The sequence below is a fragment of the Lygodium microphyllum genome, unplaced genomic scaffold (genome assembly GCF_053477565.2).
Source record: "Lygodium microphyllum isolate KBCC unplaced genomic scaffold, Lygodium_microphyllum_v1.1.10 scaffold_131, whole genome shotgun sequence".
Lineage (NCBI taxonomy): Eukaryota > Viridiplantae > Streptophyta > Polypodiopsida > Schizaeales > Lygodiaceae > Lygodium > Lygodium microphyllum.
Window position 1 is genome coordinate 148483 of NW_028229614.1, and position 22599 is coordinate 171081.

Consider the following 22599-nt stretch of genomic DNA (forward strand, 5'->3'; position numbering starts at 1 on the left):
CCGGCTGATCATCAATTTCAGCATGTGGTACAGCACCATGAGGCTCATTTTCTAAAGTAATAGATGGCTGCAAACTCTGAAATTTGACTTTTTTCATATCTTCGTTAGAGGCTAAAGTACTTTCAGCAATTTTTGCTCATTAAACACAACATTATAGCTGCGAATAATTTTCTTGGACTGAGGTAACCACACTCTGTAGCCAAATTCACCCTCATCACCATAGCCCATGAAAATGCCTTTGGTGGATTTTGGATCAAGTTTGTTCCTCAACTCATCTCTAACATGCACAAAAGCATCACAGCCAAATGTGCATAAATGGTCATATGAGACCGATTTGCCAAACCAAACCTCCTCAGGGATTCCATTATTTAAGGACCTGTTTGGAGAGCAGTTGCAAATGTGAACCGCGGTTTTGAGTGCCTCTCCCCAAAATTCATGAGGGAGATTAGCAGTGGACAGCATGCACTACACTCTTTCACATAAAGTCCTATTACATCTTTTAGCCACTCCATTTGAAGAAGGGCTATAAGGAGCTGTAAGCTCCCTCTTAATTCCATGCAAATCACAAAAGGACTTGAATTCAGTTGATGTGAACTCACCCCCATTATCAGTTCTCAAGCATTTTAGCTTTCTACCTATCTGAGTGGTCACAAATGCATGAAAAGTTTTAAAAACAGCAAACACTTCACTTTTCTTTTTCAACAGGTAAACCCAAATCTTTTTGGAACAATCATCTATAAAGGAGATAAAATATGCAGCACCACCCAATGATTTCATGGGCATACTACATACATCAGAATGCACTAAGTCCAAGACATTGGACTTACGAGAGACACCAGAGTAAAAGGAATTTCTTATTTGCTTTCCAAACTGACACTCATTACAAAAGTCAAGTTTACAGCCTTTTCTATCAACCCTCTTCAGAGAGGTAAGGACATCAAGTCCTTTCTGGCTCATATGGCCTAATCTCTTATGCCATAACTCCAAGTGACTGCAAATTTCAGCAACTGCAAGAAACTTGTCATTCAAGGCTTTACAGTGCAAACAATACAACCATGCAAGTCAAGCTAACCAACAAATAGTAAACTCTTTTTAATGCCAGGCACATATCTAACATCTTTCAACACAAGCTCTTGCCCATTGTCTAAAGACAAGTGTACAGTGTCAATCCCATCAATGCTGCAAGCATGGTTATTTCCAAGATACACCTTTCCATAACTGCCTGCATTGAACATAGCAAAACACTCCAAGCAAGGAGTTACATGGAAAGAGGCACCAGAGTCTACAATCCAAGTCTAAGTGACACCATCATCAACTGACAAAAGTGCATCAATCACATCAGCCTTCATAATCTGCATATCCTACATGTGACATACAAGGGTATCATAATCAACTGCACATAATACATCAGCCTCTGTATCCGAAAGCTCCTCTATGACCACACTAGAGGCCGCATTGGCCTTTTCCTTGCCTTTGACTGCCTCAAATGCATCTGTCTTATCCTCCTCCTTCTTTTTGTCTCCTGCATTTTTCTTTCTCTTGTTCCTTCTTGTAATACCTGCAATCAGGTTTATTGTGGCCCTTCCCACCACAGTGACAGCAAGTAATGTCACTCTTTTCTTTTCCTTTACTCTTGCTCCTATTTCTCTGTCCTGCATTTGCATTTTTCTTTTCCGCCCTGCCTCACTCCCCGGCATCAGAGGACTACGGTTCACTCCCTTGATAGCTGACGACCATCTTCCACACCTCCGACAGCATCAGCGGACTACAGTCCGCTCCCTCGACAGCTATCTTTCACCTTCCAATGATTACTTCAATACCCCACTACCTAGAGGACTGCCTTTCACTTCCTTCACTATGCAAATTCCCACAAGTGCTACCACCTAATTCAGATAGGGCAATTCAGTTATCTTTTGAGCTTCAGCTCCACTCTCAGTTTTTCTTCTCATAGAATGATTCAATGCATCATCGCTATGTTCTTCTTGTGTTTCTAAGTTTCTCCTCTTTCAATGTTTGTCGTACACACTCAATGCTACTTCCCGCAAAAACCTTACTATCTCTCTACACTGTCACTTATTTTGACATGGTATCAAAGCATGCCTATTATTTTTGACATGGTATCAAAGCGTAGAAGCCCAGAGAGCTAAAGACCCTATTCATCAAAGAAGGCAAAGACAAGTTGCGGGTTTAGCATCATCTACTAATTCCCCCCTTCATTTTCATTGCATCACTAGGAGACAGAGATACCTTTCTCTCTCTCTCCCACCAACCCTCCCTTTTACAAGTTGACACTTTGGTGCTATGACTTCTCCACGTGCAAATGGACAGACCACTGGTGCTCCTCTTCTGGTATCACTGGAACCCCCACCGATGTTTGTCACCATGGGCCTTTGCTCTACTCCCCCAAGCACTCATTGTGCCACCTCTCCCTTTTGGGCCACAAAGTTTATTTTGCACCGGCTTTTAGATTTTCATGCTCAAGGCAATAAGATGCATCCAATGCGCACTAAGCCCTTTCAAGCCACACGAGAATCGCTTGGTACCGCGACCTCCTTCTGACCGCTGCAATGCACTACGGAGGTTGCTTCTACTTCTTCTAGGGTTTCAAGAATGCCACCTCGACAATGCGCAATTCTACAGCCCGCCGCTCCCCCAAGAGATGGTGATTGTTGGATACCGTCCCCTCAACAATCCGCTTCTTCAAGAGACAATGATTGTTTGACCCCTTCTATTACTTCGGCTCCATAGCCTGCTCCACTGAGAGACAATGACTATTGCACACCCTTGGCTCTCAACCTGAGCCTCACCTTTCCCCACCCTCGACCACTAAGGTTCAAGAGGTCACCTCTAGGTGTTCGACACCCCAGATACCTTCTTCGGCACGACCAACGGCACTTCCTTCATCATCCATTGATTCGAAGCCTGTGATCCATGAGTTTTTACATTCCATCTCTCATAGAGGGGGCTACAAAGGGGGATGTACTCTCTTTGCCCTTAAAGAGGGCTTCTACTTATTCGCCTTCCGAGAGAGCCCTTGGACCTCCACCCTCAACGGGGACACCTACTCATCGTAAAGTTCGTTTTCTATCCTTTACTTTTTTGGGATGGTTGTCTTTGAGCAGTCATTTCTCCTCCAAATACCCAGGATCTTCAAAGACCGCCTAGATCGAGGCCTTGGAGATTCGACCGTGACTTGGTGACAAGGCCTTCAATAGCACGGAGTTATAGAGCTAGTGGCTTCTCTCCCGAGGTGGAGTCGGGCTCTACAATTCATCTCGTCTACTATTCCTTACTACAAGTTACCTTTCAGGTGGATATCTTGGATCTTCAAGATCCTCTTATTCTTCATCATCTCTCTCTTTGCTCCTCTTTCTTTTTGGGCCTAAGAGGGAGTGTTGAGAAACCACTTCTCTCAATTTACACACTTCATTTATGGTTTCACATTGACAGCCCCAAAAAGGGCTAGTATCCATATTTTGGTCACTTTTTCAGTGGGCGCCGACACAGTGGTGTGCCACCCTAGACAACTTATACCTATAAATAGACAATCACTTCATTCATCACCTCTCTCTCTCTTTTTTTTTTCGTGAAGATAATTGAATTAAGTAGTAAATATTTACATCAAACCATCAGGTCAGCATTCTCTCTGTATCTCTTACTTTCTGTTACATCAGACCATCAGGTCATCAGAGAAACTCACACACACACACACACACACTCTCTCTCTCTCTCTCTCTCTCTCTCTCTCTCTCTCTCTCTCTCTCTCTCTCTCTCTCTCTCTCTCTTTTTCGTAAAAGGTAATTGTATTAATTACAAAAAAAAGGTACAAGTTTACATGATTACAAGATACACGATGGCTCTAAGCCAGCGTGTGTCAACTGTCAGTATAAAACCAGGACAGAGTTACACAAGTCATGGCAAAGATGCAGAGGAAATTGCCATATGCCAAGGAAGTAAGTCTTCCCGAGGGAGCAAGTCCGAGTGCCGAATGAGATCTATCTGCCAAAGCAAGGGGCTTAAACAGAAGAAACAATTGCCGTGGAAAGGGCCGAGGCAAGAGGGAGACCACCAATCATTACCCTCCAAAGAAAGACCTTGCATTTGAAAGGTGTCTTGTTCACCCAGCCCTCCATCACAGTTGCCTTCCACCATGAGACTGAGATTTCCGCAACCCCCATACAGTATTAGCTTTAGTAACCAGTCATTGATGATCTTTAATCAGAAGATGGTACATCTGGTTAGCTGAGGCCTTTTCCAAATTCAACCAACCTGCAAGGACCCAGTCCTGCCAAGGACGATCCACAACAAGGGCAGGAAAGGGTTGCCTGCTCTGGAGCACTAACAAAAGCTGTTCCCATAAATCACGGTATCCACGAGGGATTCTGAAAAGCCTCCTGGCAGCACGAAACGATATGTATTATGAAGACATTACGACTAGAAAGGGTGGCATCTGCAACTGAAGTCAAGCCCAAACGGGCCATGCGGTTAAATTTTGGTCTGAGCTCATGTTTGCCTTCCCATGAAAGTAATCTCAAGGTTGCCAACAATTCCAGTTGAAAAGAGTTAGTATGTAAGCGGTCCTCCGCTGGATGCCAACGCGCCTTCTGGAGAACCAATTGCCAAGAGCCGACCAAATGAACAAGCAGGGATGAGGAAGGACTCGAAAACCGAGAGTCTCCATTAAGAACATGCCACCAGGAGCTTCGAATTTGTGTATTACCATGCAAAAGCCCGCGGTCCTCAAGAAAACCACACACATGGCACGAAAAAGAGACCAACGAAGTGCCAGCATATGAGTTTCGGCATCCAAAATAGCCCCACCACCCAGGTGCTTGGGGGTACATGTATACGACCACGAAATCCACGAAATACCTGCATGCAATGAATCCTTCTTCCATAACATGAAACGAATGGGCCGAGTGAGAGCATTCAAAGTAGTAGGAGTCCAAGGCAGCAATGGCAAGAAATATGTGAGCATTGGCAGCATAAATGTCTGAGCCACTTTGAGGCGAACACGGAAGGGCCACGTTTGCGACTTCCAATACAGAAACTTCACTGCCAATTTCTGTGAAATCCACTGTAGTAGTTGTTTTGGCCGAACATCAACACCCAAAGGGTACCCAAGTTGCCTGACAATGGAACCACGGGGAACAACCTGTCCCTTCCAGTCCAATGACTATAAATCGGACTCCGTGCAACTGAGAATGGCTGATTTGAAAGCATTGATACGAAGACCAGAAGCATGACCAAGGAGCATCCAAACATCTAAAGCCTTGCGAATATTGTCCTTGTCCGCAAGATAAATCATAAAGCTGTCATCAGCCAAAGATTGACTAACGAAGTGCTAACCAAAAGGAAGAGACAATCCGGCCAACTGAGTAGAAGCTGCCATGGAAGATAACATCGAAAGAACCGGATGAGTCGCCAGGGCAAAGAAGAGAGGACTCAAAGGACAACCCTGTCTCACAGAGCGTGCAAGGACAAAGGGCTCTGTAACACCACCATTTAGCATAACTCGCGAAGAAGCCGCAGCACTAATGGTGTAGATCAAGCAGGACATCCGAGTGCCAAAGCCCATAGTAGACATAAGTTCTCCAAGGAAAGACCACTCTAAATAGTCAAAAGCCTTTTCCAGATCCAATTGAATCAATACCACTTCCTGACTAGAGTGCCTTGCATAGTCAATAGCCATTTGCACATTTAAGATATTATGCAGAATATTGCGGCCCTTAATGAAACCATATTGAAGAGGATGTACAATGGCCGGAAGATGCTTGTGGAGCCGATTCGCCAGCACTTTGGAAAAGATTTTATACATCGAACCCATCAAAGAAATTGGTCTCCAATGTTGCAACATTGACGGCGACGGAACCTTTGGAAGCAATTTGATAAGACCTTCTTTCCATGAGAAAGGCATGAACCATGTTTCCCAAACCTACTGAAACATGGCCGTCAATGGCTTCACCAGTTGGGTAGCAGAACTCTCAAAGAATTCATTGGTGAGACCATCCCAACCGGGACTTTTATCCTTAGGCAGGCGCAACAAAACATCCATAACCTCCTCCTCACAAATATCTGTCTCCAAAGTAGTTTGCATATCAAGTGGAACCTGATGTCGGACCAGATCATAGAAGACTGAACGTGCATGTGTAACCTGGTCAGAAGGCGACTGAGAAGAACCAAGAAGATCGAGAAAATAATTCCTGCACATATTGACAATAGTCTGAGGGTCAGTGACCATTCGACCTTCTGAATTCTGGAGTCTAGTCATATTTTCTCGAGCAGGAGATGCATGCAGAGCGCGAAAGAACTTATGAGTTTGACAAGCACTATCTTGCAAATTCTCAGTTAAATTTTGCAATTTGGCCTGCTGATAAGATTTCAACTGAAACTCTTTAATAAGATCAGCCAAACGCATCGCCAGTGACAGCAGAAATTCATCATCCGGAGTGTCCACCAGCAGAGAACGAACCAAAGCCAGTAAGTCCGCTGCGTGTCGACGCTGCCGACAAAGAGAGGCATGGTGGATCCCATACTGCCGAGCAACACGCTGCACATTAGAGAGCAATCTTTCAAAGGAAGAAGTGCCCTCAGAGGCGAAGTCCAATAAAAATCTATCAATCAATTGCTGCATATAGCCCCAAAAGATTGAATGCTTCAAATAAGAGAAGTTGAAACGTAAAGGGAGTCTATCCAGCAATTGCATAAAAGGTGCAATGGGTTGTGCAAGTATCTCAAGCTAGAGAGGGAAATGGTCCGACAAGGCATATTGCTACAAGACTGCCATTTCCAGCATCTCAGGAAGAAAATCATCATCCTGCATGATGTACATTCGGTCTAACCGCGACCATGTAGTTGCATACTGTGCCGAATGGAAAGTAAACCCTATAGAAGAAGGGTGTAGCCAAGACCATAGATCTTGCTTAAGTACAGCAAGAGCAAACGCATTCCACACCCGACTTTCCGGAGCATCCATCACCGAATGCCCTGAGGTGGCCTGTGAAGAATCAACACACATATTAAAATCCCCCATCAAAAAACCCCATCTGCCAAGTGACAAGGAGGTCTTCAAGGTATTCCAAAGATCCCGGTGGGATAAAGGGTCATTCAGAGCATATAGGCCCAGCAACCATAAGATCTCTCCTTCAAATAAAACTTCAACTACCACAAAGCGGCCATGTACATCATTTTTAATAAGAACCGGCTGATATTTCTCATGTACAATCATAAGCACACCAGAATAATGCCCGGCATGTGTCCCTGCATAAAACAAGAGAAACCCATGGCAATCCACAACTTTTCCTACTTCACCGTGACTCTTGTGCTCAACAGCACACAAGACATCCCACTGATTCTCATGCAATACAGTCCACATGGCATGTTGCTTATGGCGAGAACAAATGCCTCGCACATTCCACGTGGCTATCTTCATGTGTATTCAAAAAGAAAATCACGAACGAGGCACCGCTTGCCTCGATTTAACCTTTTCTACTAGAATATCAAGGACACCCTCATCCAAAAAATCAGCTAACACGGCAAAAGAGTTCTGACGGCCAGCTTTAGAGGTAGACGGAATATCCACTGTCTTGGAGATGGAACGGGGATAACGACGATCCCATGGTGTAATCACATTCCCTCGAGTATCAAAAGCCAACTAAGCGGGTGGGCCCTTTGGGCCGTCTGTATATACTTTCCTAGTAGACTGATTACGAGGAGCAGAAGGAACCATAGTACGCGCATCGTGCTCTGAAGACAACATTTCTTTCCTGCGCATATACGTACGCATGGAATCTTATGAAACATTAGGCCCAATAGCCGCCAGGCCAGCATCAACCTTTTTACCTTTTTTGGGACGTGCCTCTACCCAGTCATTGCCACGGGAATCCAAACCCGAAACAGGTTGTTTACCTTTATCAAGAACTTTAGGTGGCTGGGTTGCATCCTGTGACGGAGCATCAAGCACCATGTCTTCCATAGGTAGCACAACATGCTCATCATCTGACGCCGGTTGCTTCTCTGGGCATTCGGCCATAAAATGCCCCAATTTTCCACACGAAAAGCAGTGTCCTGCAAAGTTGCCCCATTTCAAACGAAAGTGCAAAGGATGCATGCCAGAGCAATTAATACGAAGCCATGCAGGCCTTTTCTTAGCAGTATCCCATAACATACACAAACGGTTACGATTCATGGCCCTTAGGCTCGGGGGGACCAGAACAGTGCCCACAATGGCCATGGCATCCTTTAACAAAGGCCAATAGACAGCCGGGCAATTTTCCACTTCAACCCACACCGGCCATTCACGTTGAAGCAGGCGCTGAAAGTCTACCATAGGGCGCCATGGTACAACATGGACCAAACGGCGATCAAAGAACAATGGCAGTTTAGACAGGAGATCAGCCCGCTGCTTCTCAGATTTCAACAGCACCTCATAGAAGCCTCGGGGCCCAACAAAAATCTCCTCAACACACTCCCCCAGTAGTAAATGGTGCAGCCACTGGCGAATATGGAAAAGCACTGGAATCCTGCCAGTGAAGAAGAGTATAACAGCACGGTCATAAAACACTGAAAAAGAGCGCGAGACATTTTTTGGGTCCACCGTGGCTTCCAAAACATCTTCAGTTCTGGAGTCAGAAAAAGCTTCATGATTATGTTGGACATAATCGCCAAGCAAAGTGTTGGCAAACTCCAGCAAATGCTCCCAGTCAATATCCTGAGAATCCACAGAATCAGAGGCAACCTAAGCATAAGAACGTTCCTGATGACCCATTGTCTCTTCTGAAGTATGCTTGGAGCGTTTGCCCGCAGGCTGAAAGTCAGGACCAGGAGGCATCTCCTCTGTGCAAGGAACCATGTCCTCTGGTTCCTCTGTATCAGAATCCGGACCAACGGCTACCACCGTTTGGTCGATAAAAGCCATATCCAGACCAGCCATGCTTCTCTCTCTCTCTCTCTCTCTCTCTCTCTCTCTCTCTCTCTCTCTCTCTCTCTCTCTCTCTCTCTCTCTCTCTCTCTCTCTCTCTCTTTCTTTCCAAGCTATGCACAGCAGCCTGCAAGAAGAAGCACAATCCCAGAGTTGGGCCCAGCACTCCCCACAGCCCACAACCCACTGTCTCTTGGACTGATTGTATGGTATGGGTCTGCACCCAACGGATGCCAATCCCAGTTCGAAAGCTGATCTGCACGAGCAGTCAGCACTACCGCTCGTGTCTGCTACCCTGTTCTGCGCGGGCTTGCCCTAATTTACCTGACAGTTTGCTGACAAACTTGCCGGTCTGCAGAAAGAGTGGCGCCTCCGGCTCAGTATCCTGCTATTCGTTCAATAGGCGCAGGCCCCAAGGCAGGGCAATCTCGAGACGACTCAGGTGGGGGGGCGCCAAGCTGTCACCCACGTGCTCCCTTGCTAAGTGGCTGTCGGGCGCTGCTGCATCCCAGTCAGGCGACGAGGGGCAGAAGGTCAACGTTACCAGTCCCTGCGCGAGCTGACGGTCAATGGCGCTCCTCGCGACAAGAAAAACGACGACACGGAAGTCAGGCGAGCGGCGTGAGGGCCAGACGCACAGGCGACACGGAAGTCAGACGGGCGGCATTAGGGCCAGATGCACACGCAACAGCATCTGCTCTCGCGACGGCCAGACATCTCCTCTCTCTCTCTCTCTCTCTCCAATCATTCTCAACTACCTTCATTGGTCATCACCACCACTTCCCTTCTCTCACCAACCCTTTCCACTGCCCTCACACCCCTTCACGAGGACATTGCGACTCGTGGCTCACGGCTCCCTTCACCTTTCCTCTTTTGCTTCAAGCGCCCTATTACAACATCAAGCCTTGCGTTTGGAGCATCTTCCATCTGGCATCACCATCATCTGCTTGGCATCAGCACCCTTCTTCTTTAGGCTCCACCTTCACCTACGTTTTGGAGTTTGAAAACCTTCTCCTTGCTGCCTGGTGTCAGCACCCTAGGCTCTAGTCACAGTCTCTATCATCAAGCATCAATGATTTCATCACTCGTCCATCATAAGGGCTACTGGGACCAGTGATTTTGCAACCTAGCTCCTCCTCCATCACCTGGCATCATTCATCTATCACAGGGGTTGCTGGGACCTGCGTTTTTGTAGCATGGCTCCTCCTCCGTCACCTAGCGTTATTCGTTTATCACAGGGGCTGTTGGGCCCTGCGGTTTTGCAGCCTAACTCCTCCTCCATCACTTGACATCACTTATCCATCTGGCTCCTTCTCCATCACTTGGCATTACTTGTTTATCATAGGGGCTTTTGGGACTTGCGTTTTTGCAGTGTGGCTCCTCCTCCATCAGTTGGTGTCACTCGTCTATCATAGGGGCTGTTGGGACTTGCATTTTTGCAGCTTGGCTTGTCCATCACTTGATATCACTCATCTGTCACACAGAGGCTGTTGGTGTTAGAGATCATAGCCTGCACAGTCGGACCAGCAGGGCAGCTGCACAGTCGGACTGTGCAGTCGGACTGCCACGTGGCAGTCCAACTGCCTGCAGCCCAGTCAGCTGCATTTAATGCAGCCGACTTATTTCCTGGCTGCGCCCTATTTCTGGCGCCCTATTTCCTGGCAGATTTCGACTATTTATAGTCGACACTTTCAGCAGTCTGTACACTCTTCTCTGACGCAGATTACAGACCGGTGACGCGCAGTTTCTGTCTCTGTTCACAGATTTCAGACAGCAGACAGTGCAGACTGCAGCAGACTTCGAGGTGGACAGCAAGTTGCATCGTCGAGGTGGAGACACGCAGTCCAGCACACTGCGCCCGTGTATAACTTTGTATTCAGCATTCTATATACAGCAGATCTTCATCGTCCACTGTCTCTTTCTCTCCCTTCTCTCTCTCTGCGTTCTCTCTCTCTCAGTCCTACGCTTCCGCACCGCTGCACTCTGACATGGTATCAGAGCAGTATTTGAGGGCTGACTGAGCGCAGAATCAACCTGAAGAGGAGTTTCCATCGCGACACAAATTTGCGTTTTTTGCGTTTAAGGGCAGACAGGAGGGCTGCGCCTTGGAACAAGGCTGAAACGAGTGTGGGCGCACAGGAAAGGAGTACAGGTGGTGGATTTGCTGCTGTTTACTGCTGTTTGACGCAGAGGAAGTTTGAGTTTTCAACCTACAAGTGCAGGTTTTGCTTTTTCATCGCCTCCGGCGGGTGAAGAAGGTTCAGGATGCGGAAGAGCCTTAGCAGGCTGAGTTTTCCCAGTCAGAGGGGGCTGCTTTTGCGTTTGTGAAGGCATTGTAGGTGAAGATGTCTACAGAGATTGACTTGGAGTTCCAGGCGATTATGGACCGGAAGGTGCCTGTCTTACCGGCTCTTCCTACAGATCAGAAGCTCGACGGCGACAACTACTGCATTTGGCGCGTCATGATGTTGGCCATTCTTGAGTCCTATGATTTGGCGGAGTTGGTACAGGAGGAGATTGACCGGCCCTCGGTAAGAGATGAGTCCAAACTCTCTTCCGAAGCTCGTGCGGAGTTGGCCAAGGCCCAGTCTCATTGGGACAAACTGAATGCGAGGATTCGATCCTTTCTCTTTCTATCATGCACTACAGCCGTGATTGCTCACATCGAGCACTTGACGGTGGCTCGAGAGATATGGCTGGAGCTTGATCAAATGTACAATCGGATGACCCTAATGAAGAGGGTTTCTTTGGAGGTACAGATGCGGACCTTGTCCGTCAATAAGTCTTCTTCGCTAAGGGAACACATTAACAAGCTAAGGCAGCTACAGATGCAGGTTCAGAATGCGGGGAAGCCGATTTCCTCCGAAGACATGGCGATCACACTACTGTCCCAGTTGCCGCCACGATTCGGTACATTTTACTCTGCCCTCATTGCTTCTGGGCAAGAGTCTACTCTTCGGTGGGAAGAGTTGGTTCCTATGGTCTTGGACCAAGAGGAACAGTTAAAGAGACAAAATGCTTCCAAGACGGAGGCGCTGACAGGTCAAGCCTCTCAGAAGAAGGGGAAGGACCAAAAGAAGAAGAAGGGGGATAACAAGTCCAAGAAGGACAAGGACAAAGACTCCACATGCCATATTTGTGGAAAGACTGGCCATTGGAAGAAGGATTGCCCTGACAAAGACACGAAGGACACCAAGAAGAAGGAAACCAAGGATTCTGGAGCAGTGGCTGCACCCTCATCAGCTGCATTTCTACATCTAGCTGTCATTGAGGACGCTTCACCGAATGCTTTTGATGCTGCAATGACGGCCCCCCAGGCTCGAGAGTGGATTGTTGATAGTGGTGCCTCACGGCACATGACTCCTTCATCAGATGGTGTTGCCCAGCTGCGACCATCGCGTGGGCAGATTCTCATTGGCGACAACTCTTCAGTTTCTGTTGCAGGTCGGGGTAAGATGCAGCTTATTCCGGATGGACGAGGTGGTACCCATACCTCAGAGGTTTTGCATGTACCAGGACTAGGGTACCATCTCCTTTCAGTTCATAGGATTTGCTCCCTTGGTCTTCTGGTGGAGTTTGACAGTACTACAGTGCGAGTCCTTGATCGTGAATCGAGGAAGGTTCTATCATCTGGATATGAGGAGAACAGCATTTACAAACTGAAGTCTTCCACCGCCCTCTCTACTCTTCTTCTTACCTCATAGTCACAGTCAGAGTTATGGCATGCTAGGTTTGGTCACCTGAACTATGACTATCTTCGGAGGGCGTCACGTGGACAGCTTGTTCGAGGGTTGCCGGATATAGTGGTGAGCCAGCAGCCATGTGTCTCCTGCATACGGGGGAAGCAGCATAGGGATGCCATTCCCCACACAGCTTCGCGGCGGTCTACTTCACCGATGGAGCTCGTATCTACGGATCTATGTGGCCCTATGAGGAATGAGTCCCTGCGTGGGAGCTCGTACTTCATGCTGATCGTGGATGACTAAAGCAGGATGACATGGGCCTATTTTTTGGCACTAAAGTCAGAAGCTTTCTCGCACTTCAAGGATTGGCTTCTCTTTGAGGAGAACCGATCAGGCCGGAAGTTGAAGACCTTGCGATCCGACAAGGGAGGTGAATTTGTGTCTAATGAGTTTGCTCGGTTTTGTGCAGATAGAGGAATTCACCAAGAGTTTGCCAATACCAATACTCCTCAAGAAAATGGTATTCTTGAACGGAAGAACCGCAGTGTGATCAAGATGGCACGCACCATGATGGAGCACCGACAAACCCCTCAGGTTCTGTGGGCCGAGGCTGTGGCTACTGCAGTCCACATCCTTAATCGATCCCCTACTTCGGCCGTGGAAGGGATGACTCCATTTGAGGCTTATTTTGGGACGAAGCCAGATGTTTCTTACTTTCGGGTCTTTGGGTGTGATGCCTATGTTCACATTCCCAAGGCTCACCGTGATAAATTTGAAGCGGCTTCTCGAAAACAGGTATTTGTTGGCTACAGCTCCCAGTCCCAAGGCTACCGACTGTATGATCCCGTCAAGCGGGATGTATACACTAGCCGTGATGTGCGGTTTGTGGAGGTTCCGGCTACTTCAACGGGTGAGGAGCATCCCGTTCTTGGAGATCCAGGGGAGAGTTGGGCTCCTTCTACAGTTCCACTGGAGCCCGTGCCTTTTGATTATGATTCTGTTTCTGACACAGAGTCTACTGTTCCACCGGACCCCTCTGAGGAGTTACCACCGATGGATATTCCAGAGTCTTCTGCTGATGGAGAACGACGAGGGGAGGTTCGGCCTCCTCCTCGCTAGGCCCGTGACACACTCCGTGATTCAGGGATCGAGGGGGTTCCTGAGGAGTGGGGACCGCAGGATGGTCCGCGGCGGTCACGGAGGCACCAGGCGCATTCTTCGGAGCTTGTTTGCTCCAACTATTGTTTGATGTCCCGTGTTATGCAGGATCGAGAGCCCACCTCCGTGAAGGAGGCTTTACAGTCCGCCCCATGGAAGAAAGCTATGGAAGCTGAGTTGGAGGCTATTGAGAGGAATGGCACTTGGTCACTCGTGCCACGCCCCCCGAAGAAGAAGGTGATTGGAGTCAAGTGGGTCTTCAAGACCAAATATCTCAGTGATGGTACTTTGGATAAGCACAAGGCTCGCCTTGTTGCTAAATGTTTTGCCCAGCGCCCAGGGATTGACTGTCATGACACTTTTGCCCCCACAGCTCGCATGGCAACCATTAGAGCTGTTCTTGCTTTGGCTGGCCATAGGAGATGGCCTGTTATCAGTTGGATGTGAAGTCGGCCTTCCTGAATGGTGATTTGAAGGAGGAGATCTATGTTGAGTAGCCTCCTGGCTTTGGTTCTTCAGATGGGAAAGTCTACAGGTTGAAGAAGGCCTTGTATGGCCTCAAGCAGGCCCCGCGCGCTTGGAACGAGAAGATTGATTCGTTCCTCCAGTCTCAGTTGGGATATCGGCGGTCCAAGGCCGATCCGCAGCTGTATGTGCACACTTCCGAGGATGGTTGTGTGCTGTTTGTACTATATGTTGATGATTTGATTGTCACAGGTGATGCTGCACAGCAGGTCCAGGAGACAAAGTCAGCTTTACATCGGACGTTCAAGATGACGGATTTGGGTCTCCTCCGTTTCTTTTTAGGCCATGAGATTTATCAGTCTCAGAGGGGGATCTTTCTCTCCCAACAGAGATATGTACAGGAGCTCTTGGTGTCTTCTGAGATGGAAGACTGTCGGGCCCTCTCTACTCCTATGGATCCGAACTGGAAGGCCACTTCCCATTCAGCTTCTCCTTTGGTGGATGCGCCCCGCTATCGACAATTGATTGGGTCTTTGATTTGGCTTCTCAACACAAGGGTTGATCTATGTTTTGCTGTTGGGCTCTTGGCAGGGTTCATGAGTGAACCTAAGACGGTGCATTGGCAGGCTGCTCAGAGGATACTTCGGTATCTGAGGGGGACGTCTGATTTAGGGATTCATTACCCCGCAGGGACAGATGGGTCAGATCTTGTACTTGCAGGTTGGAGCGACTCGGATTGGGCCGGTGACGTGGACCACAGGCGGTCTACTACATGTTACTGCTTTACTTTGGGTGCAGGTGTTATTTCATGGAGTAGCAAGAAGCAGCCCACGGTAGCCCTTTCGTCTACTGAGGCGGAGTTTCGGGCCGCGTCTTCCACCACATGCGAGGTTGTGTGGCTTCGAAGATTGTTGGAGGAGCTTGGGTGCCCCCAGACTCGTCCTACATTGCTGCGATGTGACAATGAAAGTTGCATTGCTTTGGCAAGGAACCCTGTTTTTCATGCCCAGACGAAGCACATTGAGATCCAGTACCACTTCATCCGAGAAAAGCTTCTGGATGCGACCATCACTGTGGAGTATTGCAAGACGGAGGACAATCTTGCGGATTTGTTTACGAAGGCGCTTCCCCAGGCTCTACTTCAGCAACATTCCAGATCCCTCAGGCTTCTGCCCTATCCAGGCTCTGAGAGGGGGTGTTAGAGATCATAGCCTGCACAGTCGGACCAACAGGGCAGCTGCACAGTCGGACTGTGCAGTCGGACTGCCACGTGGCAGTCCGACTGCCTGCAGCCCAGTCGGCTGCATTTAATGCAGCCGACTTATTTCCTGGCTGCGCCCTATTTCTGGCGCCCTATTTCCTGGCAGATTTCCACTATTTATAGTCGACACTTTCAGCAGTCTGTACACTCTTCTCTGACGCAGATTACAGACCGGTGACGCGCAGTTTCTGTCTCTGTTCACAGATTTCAGACAGCAGACAGTGCAGACTGCAGCAGACTTCGAGGTGGACAGCAGGTTGCATCGTCGAGGTGGAGACACGCAGTCCAGCACACTGCGCCCGTGTATATCTTTGTATTCAGCATTCTATATACAGCAGATCTTCATCGTCCACTGTCTCTTTCTCTCCCTTCTCTCTCTCTGCGTTCTCTCTCTCTCAGTCCTACGCTTCCGCACCGCTGCACTCTGACAGTTGGGACCTGCGTTTTTGCAGCCCAACTCATCCTCCATCATTTGGTGTCATCATTATCCAACTGGCATCAACGTCTAGGCTGCTCTCCCTGTGTCTGACAACTCTACTCTGGGATTTGCATTTTGCTGCCCAAGTCACTCCCCAACATCAAAGGACTGCGGTTCGCTTCCTCGGCAGCTAGTGATCATCTTCCACGTCTCCAATGGCATCGAAGGACTGTGGTATGCTCCCTCGATAGCTATCTTTCACCTTCCAATGATTACTTTGATAGCCCACTACCAAGAAGATTGCATTTCGCTCCCTTCACTGTGCAGATTCCCACATGTGCAGCCGCCTAGTTCAAACAAGACAATGCAGTTATCTTTTGAGCTTTGTCTCTGTTGTATTAGCTTTTCTTCTCATAGCACAATTCAGTGCATCATCACCATGTTCTTCTTGTGTTTTTGAGTTTGTCTTCTCTCTCAATGTTTGTTGTACACGCTCTGTGTTACTCCTCGCAAACCCTACTCTCTGCACTGTCGCTTATTTTGGCATGGTGGCATGCTTCTGTTATTTTTTATAGTAGGAAGACACCCTAGCATACACCAAAATTTGGCCTTAGTTACTCACTACTTTTATGGGCCACATATTAAGACTACGGTTCAACCTTATGTGCGTGAGTGCCTACAGTGTCAGCTTAATAAAGTTGAATGACACAAACAGGCGGGGATGTTGTATCCTTTATAAATTCCCAATAGAAAGTGAAGTAGCATTTCTATGGATTTGGTAGTAGGATTGCCTTGTACGAATGAAGGTCATGACGCCATCTAAGTTGTGGTTTATAGATTGATAAAAATGGCTCCTTTCATACCCAGAAAGACAACCATGAAAAGCCATGAGTTAGCTGGTCTCTTTGTCAAACATCTTTATAGACTAAATGGTTTGCCCAATGAAATAATCAATGACCGGGATCCTAAGTTTACTAGCCATTTATGGCAAATGGTTTTTCAAAAAATGGAAACTCAATTGTCAATATCATCTTCAAAACATCATGAAACCAGTGGACAAACCGAACAAACAAATCAAATCAAGGAGGATATTCTGTATGCATATGTCTCTCATAGGCAATTTGATTGGGAGTATTATCTTCCTTTGATTGAGTTTGCCTATATTGGTGCTAAGCATTCGTCTAGTGGTTATAGCTCATTGATGCTTATGTACGATTATGAGCTGGAACCACCAATTGCCACTAAGCTCAAGGGGGTAAAAATGCAATCCATAGTTGATTTCCTGCACGATATGCATGAGATGTTAACGATTGCTAGGAAAAGTATTAAAACAGCCCCCAAGATCATTTCACATTTTATGCTAACCAACACTGCACTCCTCAAGAGCTCCAAGAAGGCATCTAGATTTACCTTAAAGTCCTGAAGCACTCCAATTCAATGACTACCGGCAAGTGCTATAAGTTGTCTTTGAGACCGTTCCAGATTACCAAAAAGATAAGTAGCATATCCTATGAGTTGGATTTACCTTCGAAAAACCAAGTTCACCCTATGTTCCATGTGAGTCGCTTGAAAGAACAATTGGGACAAGATAAACTAATTGTCCCAATTGTGAAAGCCCCACGGCTTGAGGATACTACTCGTTATGTTCCACTCGAATCTGACTTAATTCTTGACCTTAGGACTAAATGATCCCATCGAACCGTTTATGCATGTATTTGGTCAAGTGGAAATACCATCCAAAGGCGAAGGCTATTTGGGAGTCGGTATGTTCATTGAAGGGTTGTTTTCCTCGCTTCAATCCTGACGATATTACTGATGACAGCAATCATCCCATAAGGGGAGAAGTGTTACATCCCTTGATATCCAGATAGGCACTTGTAGCATTGGTCACAATGGTCATGAAATGACTTAATGAGAATGAACTAAGGGCACTTCAGGGTTAGGGCAACCGAGTCCTATTTATAGAACTCAAGGCCCTATTGTACACATCATTGTGTGATCACCACTCTTGGGACCTTGGCCTGTTGGTGGCCGACACGTCCATACACCGGGATGGTATGGGCCAATGATATAGGATGCCAACCCTTGGGATGTGGTCATGACCCGGAGTGTTGTTGGCTCCCAGGCTGCAAGGTGAGCCCATTCGGCTCTATAGCTGGGAGATGAGTCTAATGTCTAGTCCCTTTCATGGTGAGTATGGCTTGTATCGTATCTCTTGTGCATGTTGGATCCTAGAGGGACGTTTCATTAGCAATTATGTGTGCCTTGCATAGCCATCTCCTGCTTATGAGCTCAGACGAGCACATTAGGAGATCTTACACTGTTTGTCATGTATTTTGATAGAGCAGGCATCTCCATTAAGATCCTGCATTTCTTTCTTGGTCAGTTTAGTCGTATTCACACTCATTGGATAGTTTCTAGCTTGTGCATTTCCTTTTCAGTGGATTTGGACTACATTCACATTGGTTAGATTGAGGTTGCCAGCATTTATGATGGCGACGTCATTATTTTATTCATATTTATGCCATCGACCGGATTTTTTGGCACATCATGACAACAGTCAACAATTTTGGCAGCCTCTAGCTGTAAATAGCCATCACCCACTTGGTTAGTCATTATCTTCTGCAGGTTTTCAGCACACTCCACCATTTAGGACTCTCCTTTGTCCATCATCACTGCCATTTGTCATCAACCGGATCCAATGCCCTCATTTATGCTTTAGGCTGCGTGCAGGGACTAATCAGTCCACCTTTGTGTTCAGCTTTCATTTGGTGTTTAGTGCAGATTTTCTTCTTCCATTCTCTTCTTTCATTGCAATCTTTCTCTTCCGTTCTCTCTCCTCATTCGTGTTTCTCTTCCATTGCACACTCACATGTTCTTCACATGGGCTATATTCACACTCCTTTGCACATTACTTGATTTATTAATGATTCACTAAAAAATAATGTGGATATCTAAACAAACTACACAAAAGCATTCGATCTTTCACCAATTTGATTTGCCTTTTATGAACTTGGTGTATAATGGGCATTCTCTCTTCTTGTCTCTTCAAGACTTTGGCTTGGAGAAATAAATGAAGATGAACTAAAACTCTTTTATTCTTGCTAATTGTAAATGTTACATCTTGAGACGCCTCCATGTGTATCATAACATTTTGAAGGAACCAAGTACTCCACAAAGAAGTGTACTCGTGACCAACACAAATGTCCTAAAAGTGCCCTATAAAAGTTTGAAGGTTGTAACTATATCTCAATTTGTATTTGCGAGGCCTTCATCTACTTGACCTCTCCACCATTGCATCTATAAGCACCAACTAACAAGACCCTAATAGATTTTTCCAAGTCTTCTGCTCTACTCCGGGAAGGTTTTAAGCCCTTATCTTTGATTTGGACTTAGCCCAATTCGCTCCTTTTTACACAATTAGGTAGTGCACAATAGTCCCACACACACAAACTTCATCCGTGAATCAATTTCCTACAAGATCAGAACCTTCATAGCTTGAAATGGCAGCAGACTACCTCTCTATCAAGTTGTATTGAGTTTCTAATGTCGATAGTAGATGTTTGAACTTTTCCTATACTTAGTCAATACACACCTTGTCAAAGGAAGGGTCCAAGGATCATAACTTCCTAGACCCTAGAATGTATGTACCATGTGGCACATTAAGCATCATGAGTTTTGTACCATGTATCTCACTTAGGTTTATATGTCAATATATTTCAGGCCTGGAAAGAAAACCCTATATAATATCATGTTATCTTAATCCCCAAAGAGGAGGAATCTTCTTGTGATAAATGTCACATCAGCTTGTGCAGTATGGTATCTTTATTTTGGCTTCTTTGGCTTTCAATGTGCTCTCATCAAATCGGTGTGGGCATTAAGATTGCAAAGTACATTTTGGTTCAATAAATATTTCACAAGAAAAGAGCATTCTAAAATCTCTATCATAAAACTATCCAGATTTTACAAAAATCAGAACCGTTAATACCAATTGAAAGAATATATTTCATTAACTAGTACTGTGAAAAAGGTGCTCAGAAATCCTTCATCAGGACAAAATTGCAATCACTAGCTTCATCCAGTGGTTGAAGGATGTGCATGCAAGCTATATTTATGTTAAGAGCTAATAAGGATCATAAATAACCTCCTCCATTTCTCCAGCTCAAGTTTATTCCAAGTCCGAGGTTTAGGTACATTGCAGGGTCCAACTGTTGCCTGCAATAACACAAATTTCAATTAAGGTCTTAGCAAAGGCTTTGCCTACTGATAGAACTCATAAGAAAGGCTTTTCCACTGGACAGAATTGATAAAAGGAAAGGCACGAGACCCCATCTATGAATTCAATAAGTAGCATATGTAATTAGATCAACCCTTTTGATTCTTGGTGGGCAACTTTGCAACTGTGACTCTGAAAACTCATCACTGAACCAAATCTGTGATCTCCCCATATAACATAGTCAGCGGTGTTCCTTTGAAATCTTTTGAACAAGCTTTGTGCATGCATTTCTTCAAGGTCAAAAAGGTATGTTAAGACAGTATTTAGATAGTGATAACACAGCCTTGCCTGCCCAAATCCACAAATCAGCAACTTAATTTGTTGGATCGTTCCTCTGATTATTCAGCAATGAAGCATACTGCTGAAGCCTGTTCCAACTCAGTCGTACTTGCCTATTCAGCACAAAAAGTTCTCTGTTTTACCACACATGATTGTAGCTCCACTGCAAACTCCTCTGTTTTGAGCATAAATCAATGGCTTATAAAGTTGCCCGGTATCAAATCCTTGGTTACATAGATCTACGAAAGTATCGCAACATAAAGCATTCGTATAGCTTGGGGATGAATTTTTTCCAATAATGCACTTTCCCACGAAGCACCCCTAAGGATTTGACAATCGTGGTCCGTTCATCCATTGCCCTTGGGACCATAAAACGCGAATTCCTTGATGGCTTATCCATGTGCCTGCCTGGAGAACACCCTTCTTATTGATAACTACGAGATCTGACCCACCAATGATCTCTCGAACCTTGTTCAGTAAGAAAACACCTCGATCCAGAGATAGTCCTCATCATCCTGTAGCAGCGAACCAAACAGATCCCATACGGGAAGCACCTCGAATTGACTGACACTCGCGATATTTAATCTTCCACAACCCTAGCCTTAGGCGATCTGCAACGATCCGATCCGACCAGGATTCTCCTAAAATGTGCGTTTCTGGTCGAATGTGTTTCAAGAGGGAAAGCATGGAGGGAAGTGCTCGGAGCTGCGTACCTGTTGGTAAAGAGCGTAGAGGACGGCGGTGGATTCGTCTGAGAAGCGCGGGGGGTGAGCCGAGGGCGAGGCTTGGGAGCTGAACCCAGCGTAGGCAGCCGCCGCGAGGAAGCGGTTGGGGTAAGGAGGCCCGACGGAGGACGAAGTACGGCCATTCGGAGCCCTCGCCATCGAAGCCTGCTGGCTCTCTGAGAGGGAAAGCTCGCCGGGCGGGGCGGGGCGGGGCGGGGCGGGGCTATGGCGATAAATGGCAAGCTCCAACGCGATGGTGATTGTTTATGGCGTCGAATGGTTTAACTCTGCGCGTGAGATTTGTTGGTGTCAACCAAAGAACAAAGAAAATCACGGTGTCACTACTGCTGACATATAGCCTTTGTATTTTCCTCTTTGTCAAAAACCTTAACATGTTTTGTAATGCGAGCAGTTTTTGGCTCTCTATCTGGGCCTAAAGTGAACCATCCCAAGAGATAGCAAGTATTGCCAAGCCGAGTGTCCAATAGCGAGGAATCAACCCTCAAACGAAGAGAAACTCACCCATCCACCTCAACCAACTGGGCTACAGCCTCGTTGGTCCTCCCACTTACATTGGAATATGCTTTACAATTCCAGCATTAATTGTGCTCCATGTTTCGAGTGTGGGTTCAATTCACTTAGTGTGTGAGTTCAACCCCGAGACTGCACATCTCTTATGGCATATTTAAACATATGTGCATGTCCAATGTCTAGCCTATTAAACTATGATCATTCATGAGATCAAAAACGTTTTTGATAGGTAATAGAATGCAGATGTTCTTTTTTCAAAATTGCACATAAGCATATGCTATGGTAATGGTTGAGGGGATCTTGTCATGCTAACACTCACACTCCAGATGACAAGCAATTGAGGCTCTCATCAAGAGCAAAGCTGCTCAATTTTGTCGATTACTCTACAAAGGCAAAGCTTAACAAGCGTTTGATCCCTGCAAGAACAAGATCTACAATCGATGAGATATCACCTTGGATGAGAGGGACATTCTTAATGCTCTTCCATCTACGAATGAGACACCATCTCATGTGCCCAGTAAGCCCAAATCACTTCTTGCTCCCATGTCACAAAACCATCTACTTCTAAACAACCTCCACGAAAAACCTTGCCTTATTGTTACTAGCAAACCATGCAAGACTCATAATTCTATTGTATAGCATTTTGTACTAAAGTAATGCATTGATCAAAACTCTATTGTAATTTTCATCAACACATATGTTTTAGTTTTAAAAAATTGTTGTCGATTCAACTCAATGTCAATGGTGCATTTTGTGTTGAGATCTAAGATCTAAGTTGTAATTTGCAGGAGAATGACCTATACAAATATACAAACAACCATCTTATATACTAATTGAATGCAAAGAGAATGTAAGAAAGAAAACTTCAACTCAAAGAAACACA

At 46.2% G+C, this 22599-nt stretch overlaps 1 protein-coding gene across 1 annotated transcript in view; it reads right to left on the minus strand.

The window, feature by feature from the left end:
- The window catches only part of LOC148008439 (acyl-CoA-binding domain-containing protein 6-like), a 48201-nt gene extending 26654 nt beyond the window's left edge, over nt 1-21547 (minus strand). Inside the window, exons 1-2 of the mRNA XM_087674211.1 lie at nt 21174-21547; nt 20050-20120 (exon numbers count right to left, since the gene is read on the minus strand). Of these exons, the coding sequence (XP_087530337.1) occupies nt 20050-20120; nt 21174-21344 (242 nt within the window). The 5' untranslated portion in view covers nt 21345-21547. The remainder of the gene's footprint in view (nt 1-20049; nt 20121-21173) is intronic.
- Nucleotides 21548-22599: the final 1052 nt, after the last annotated feature.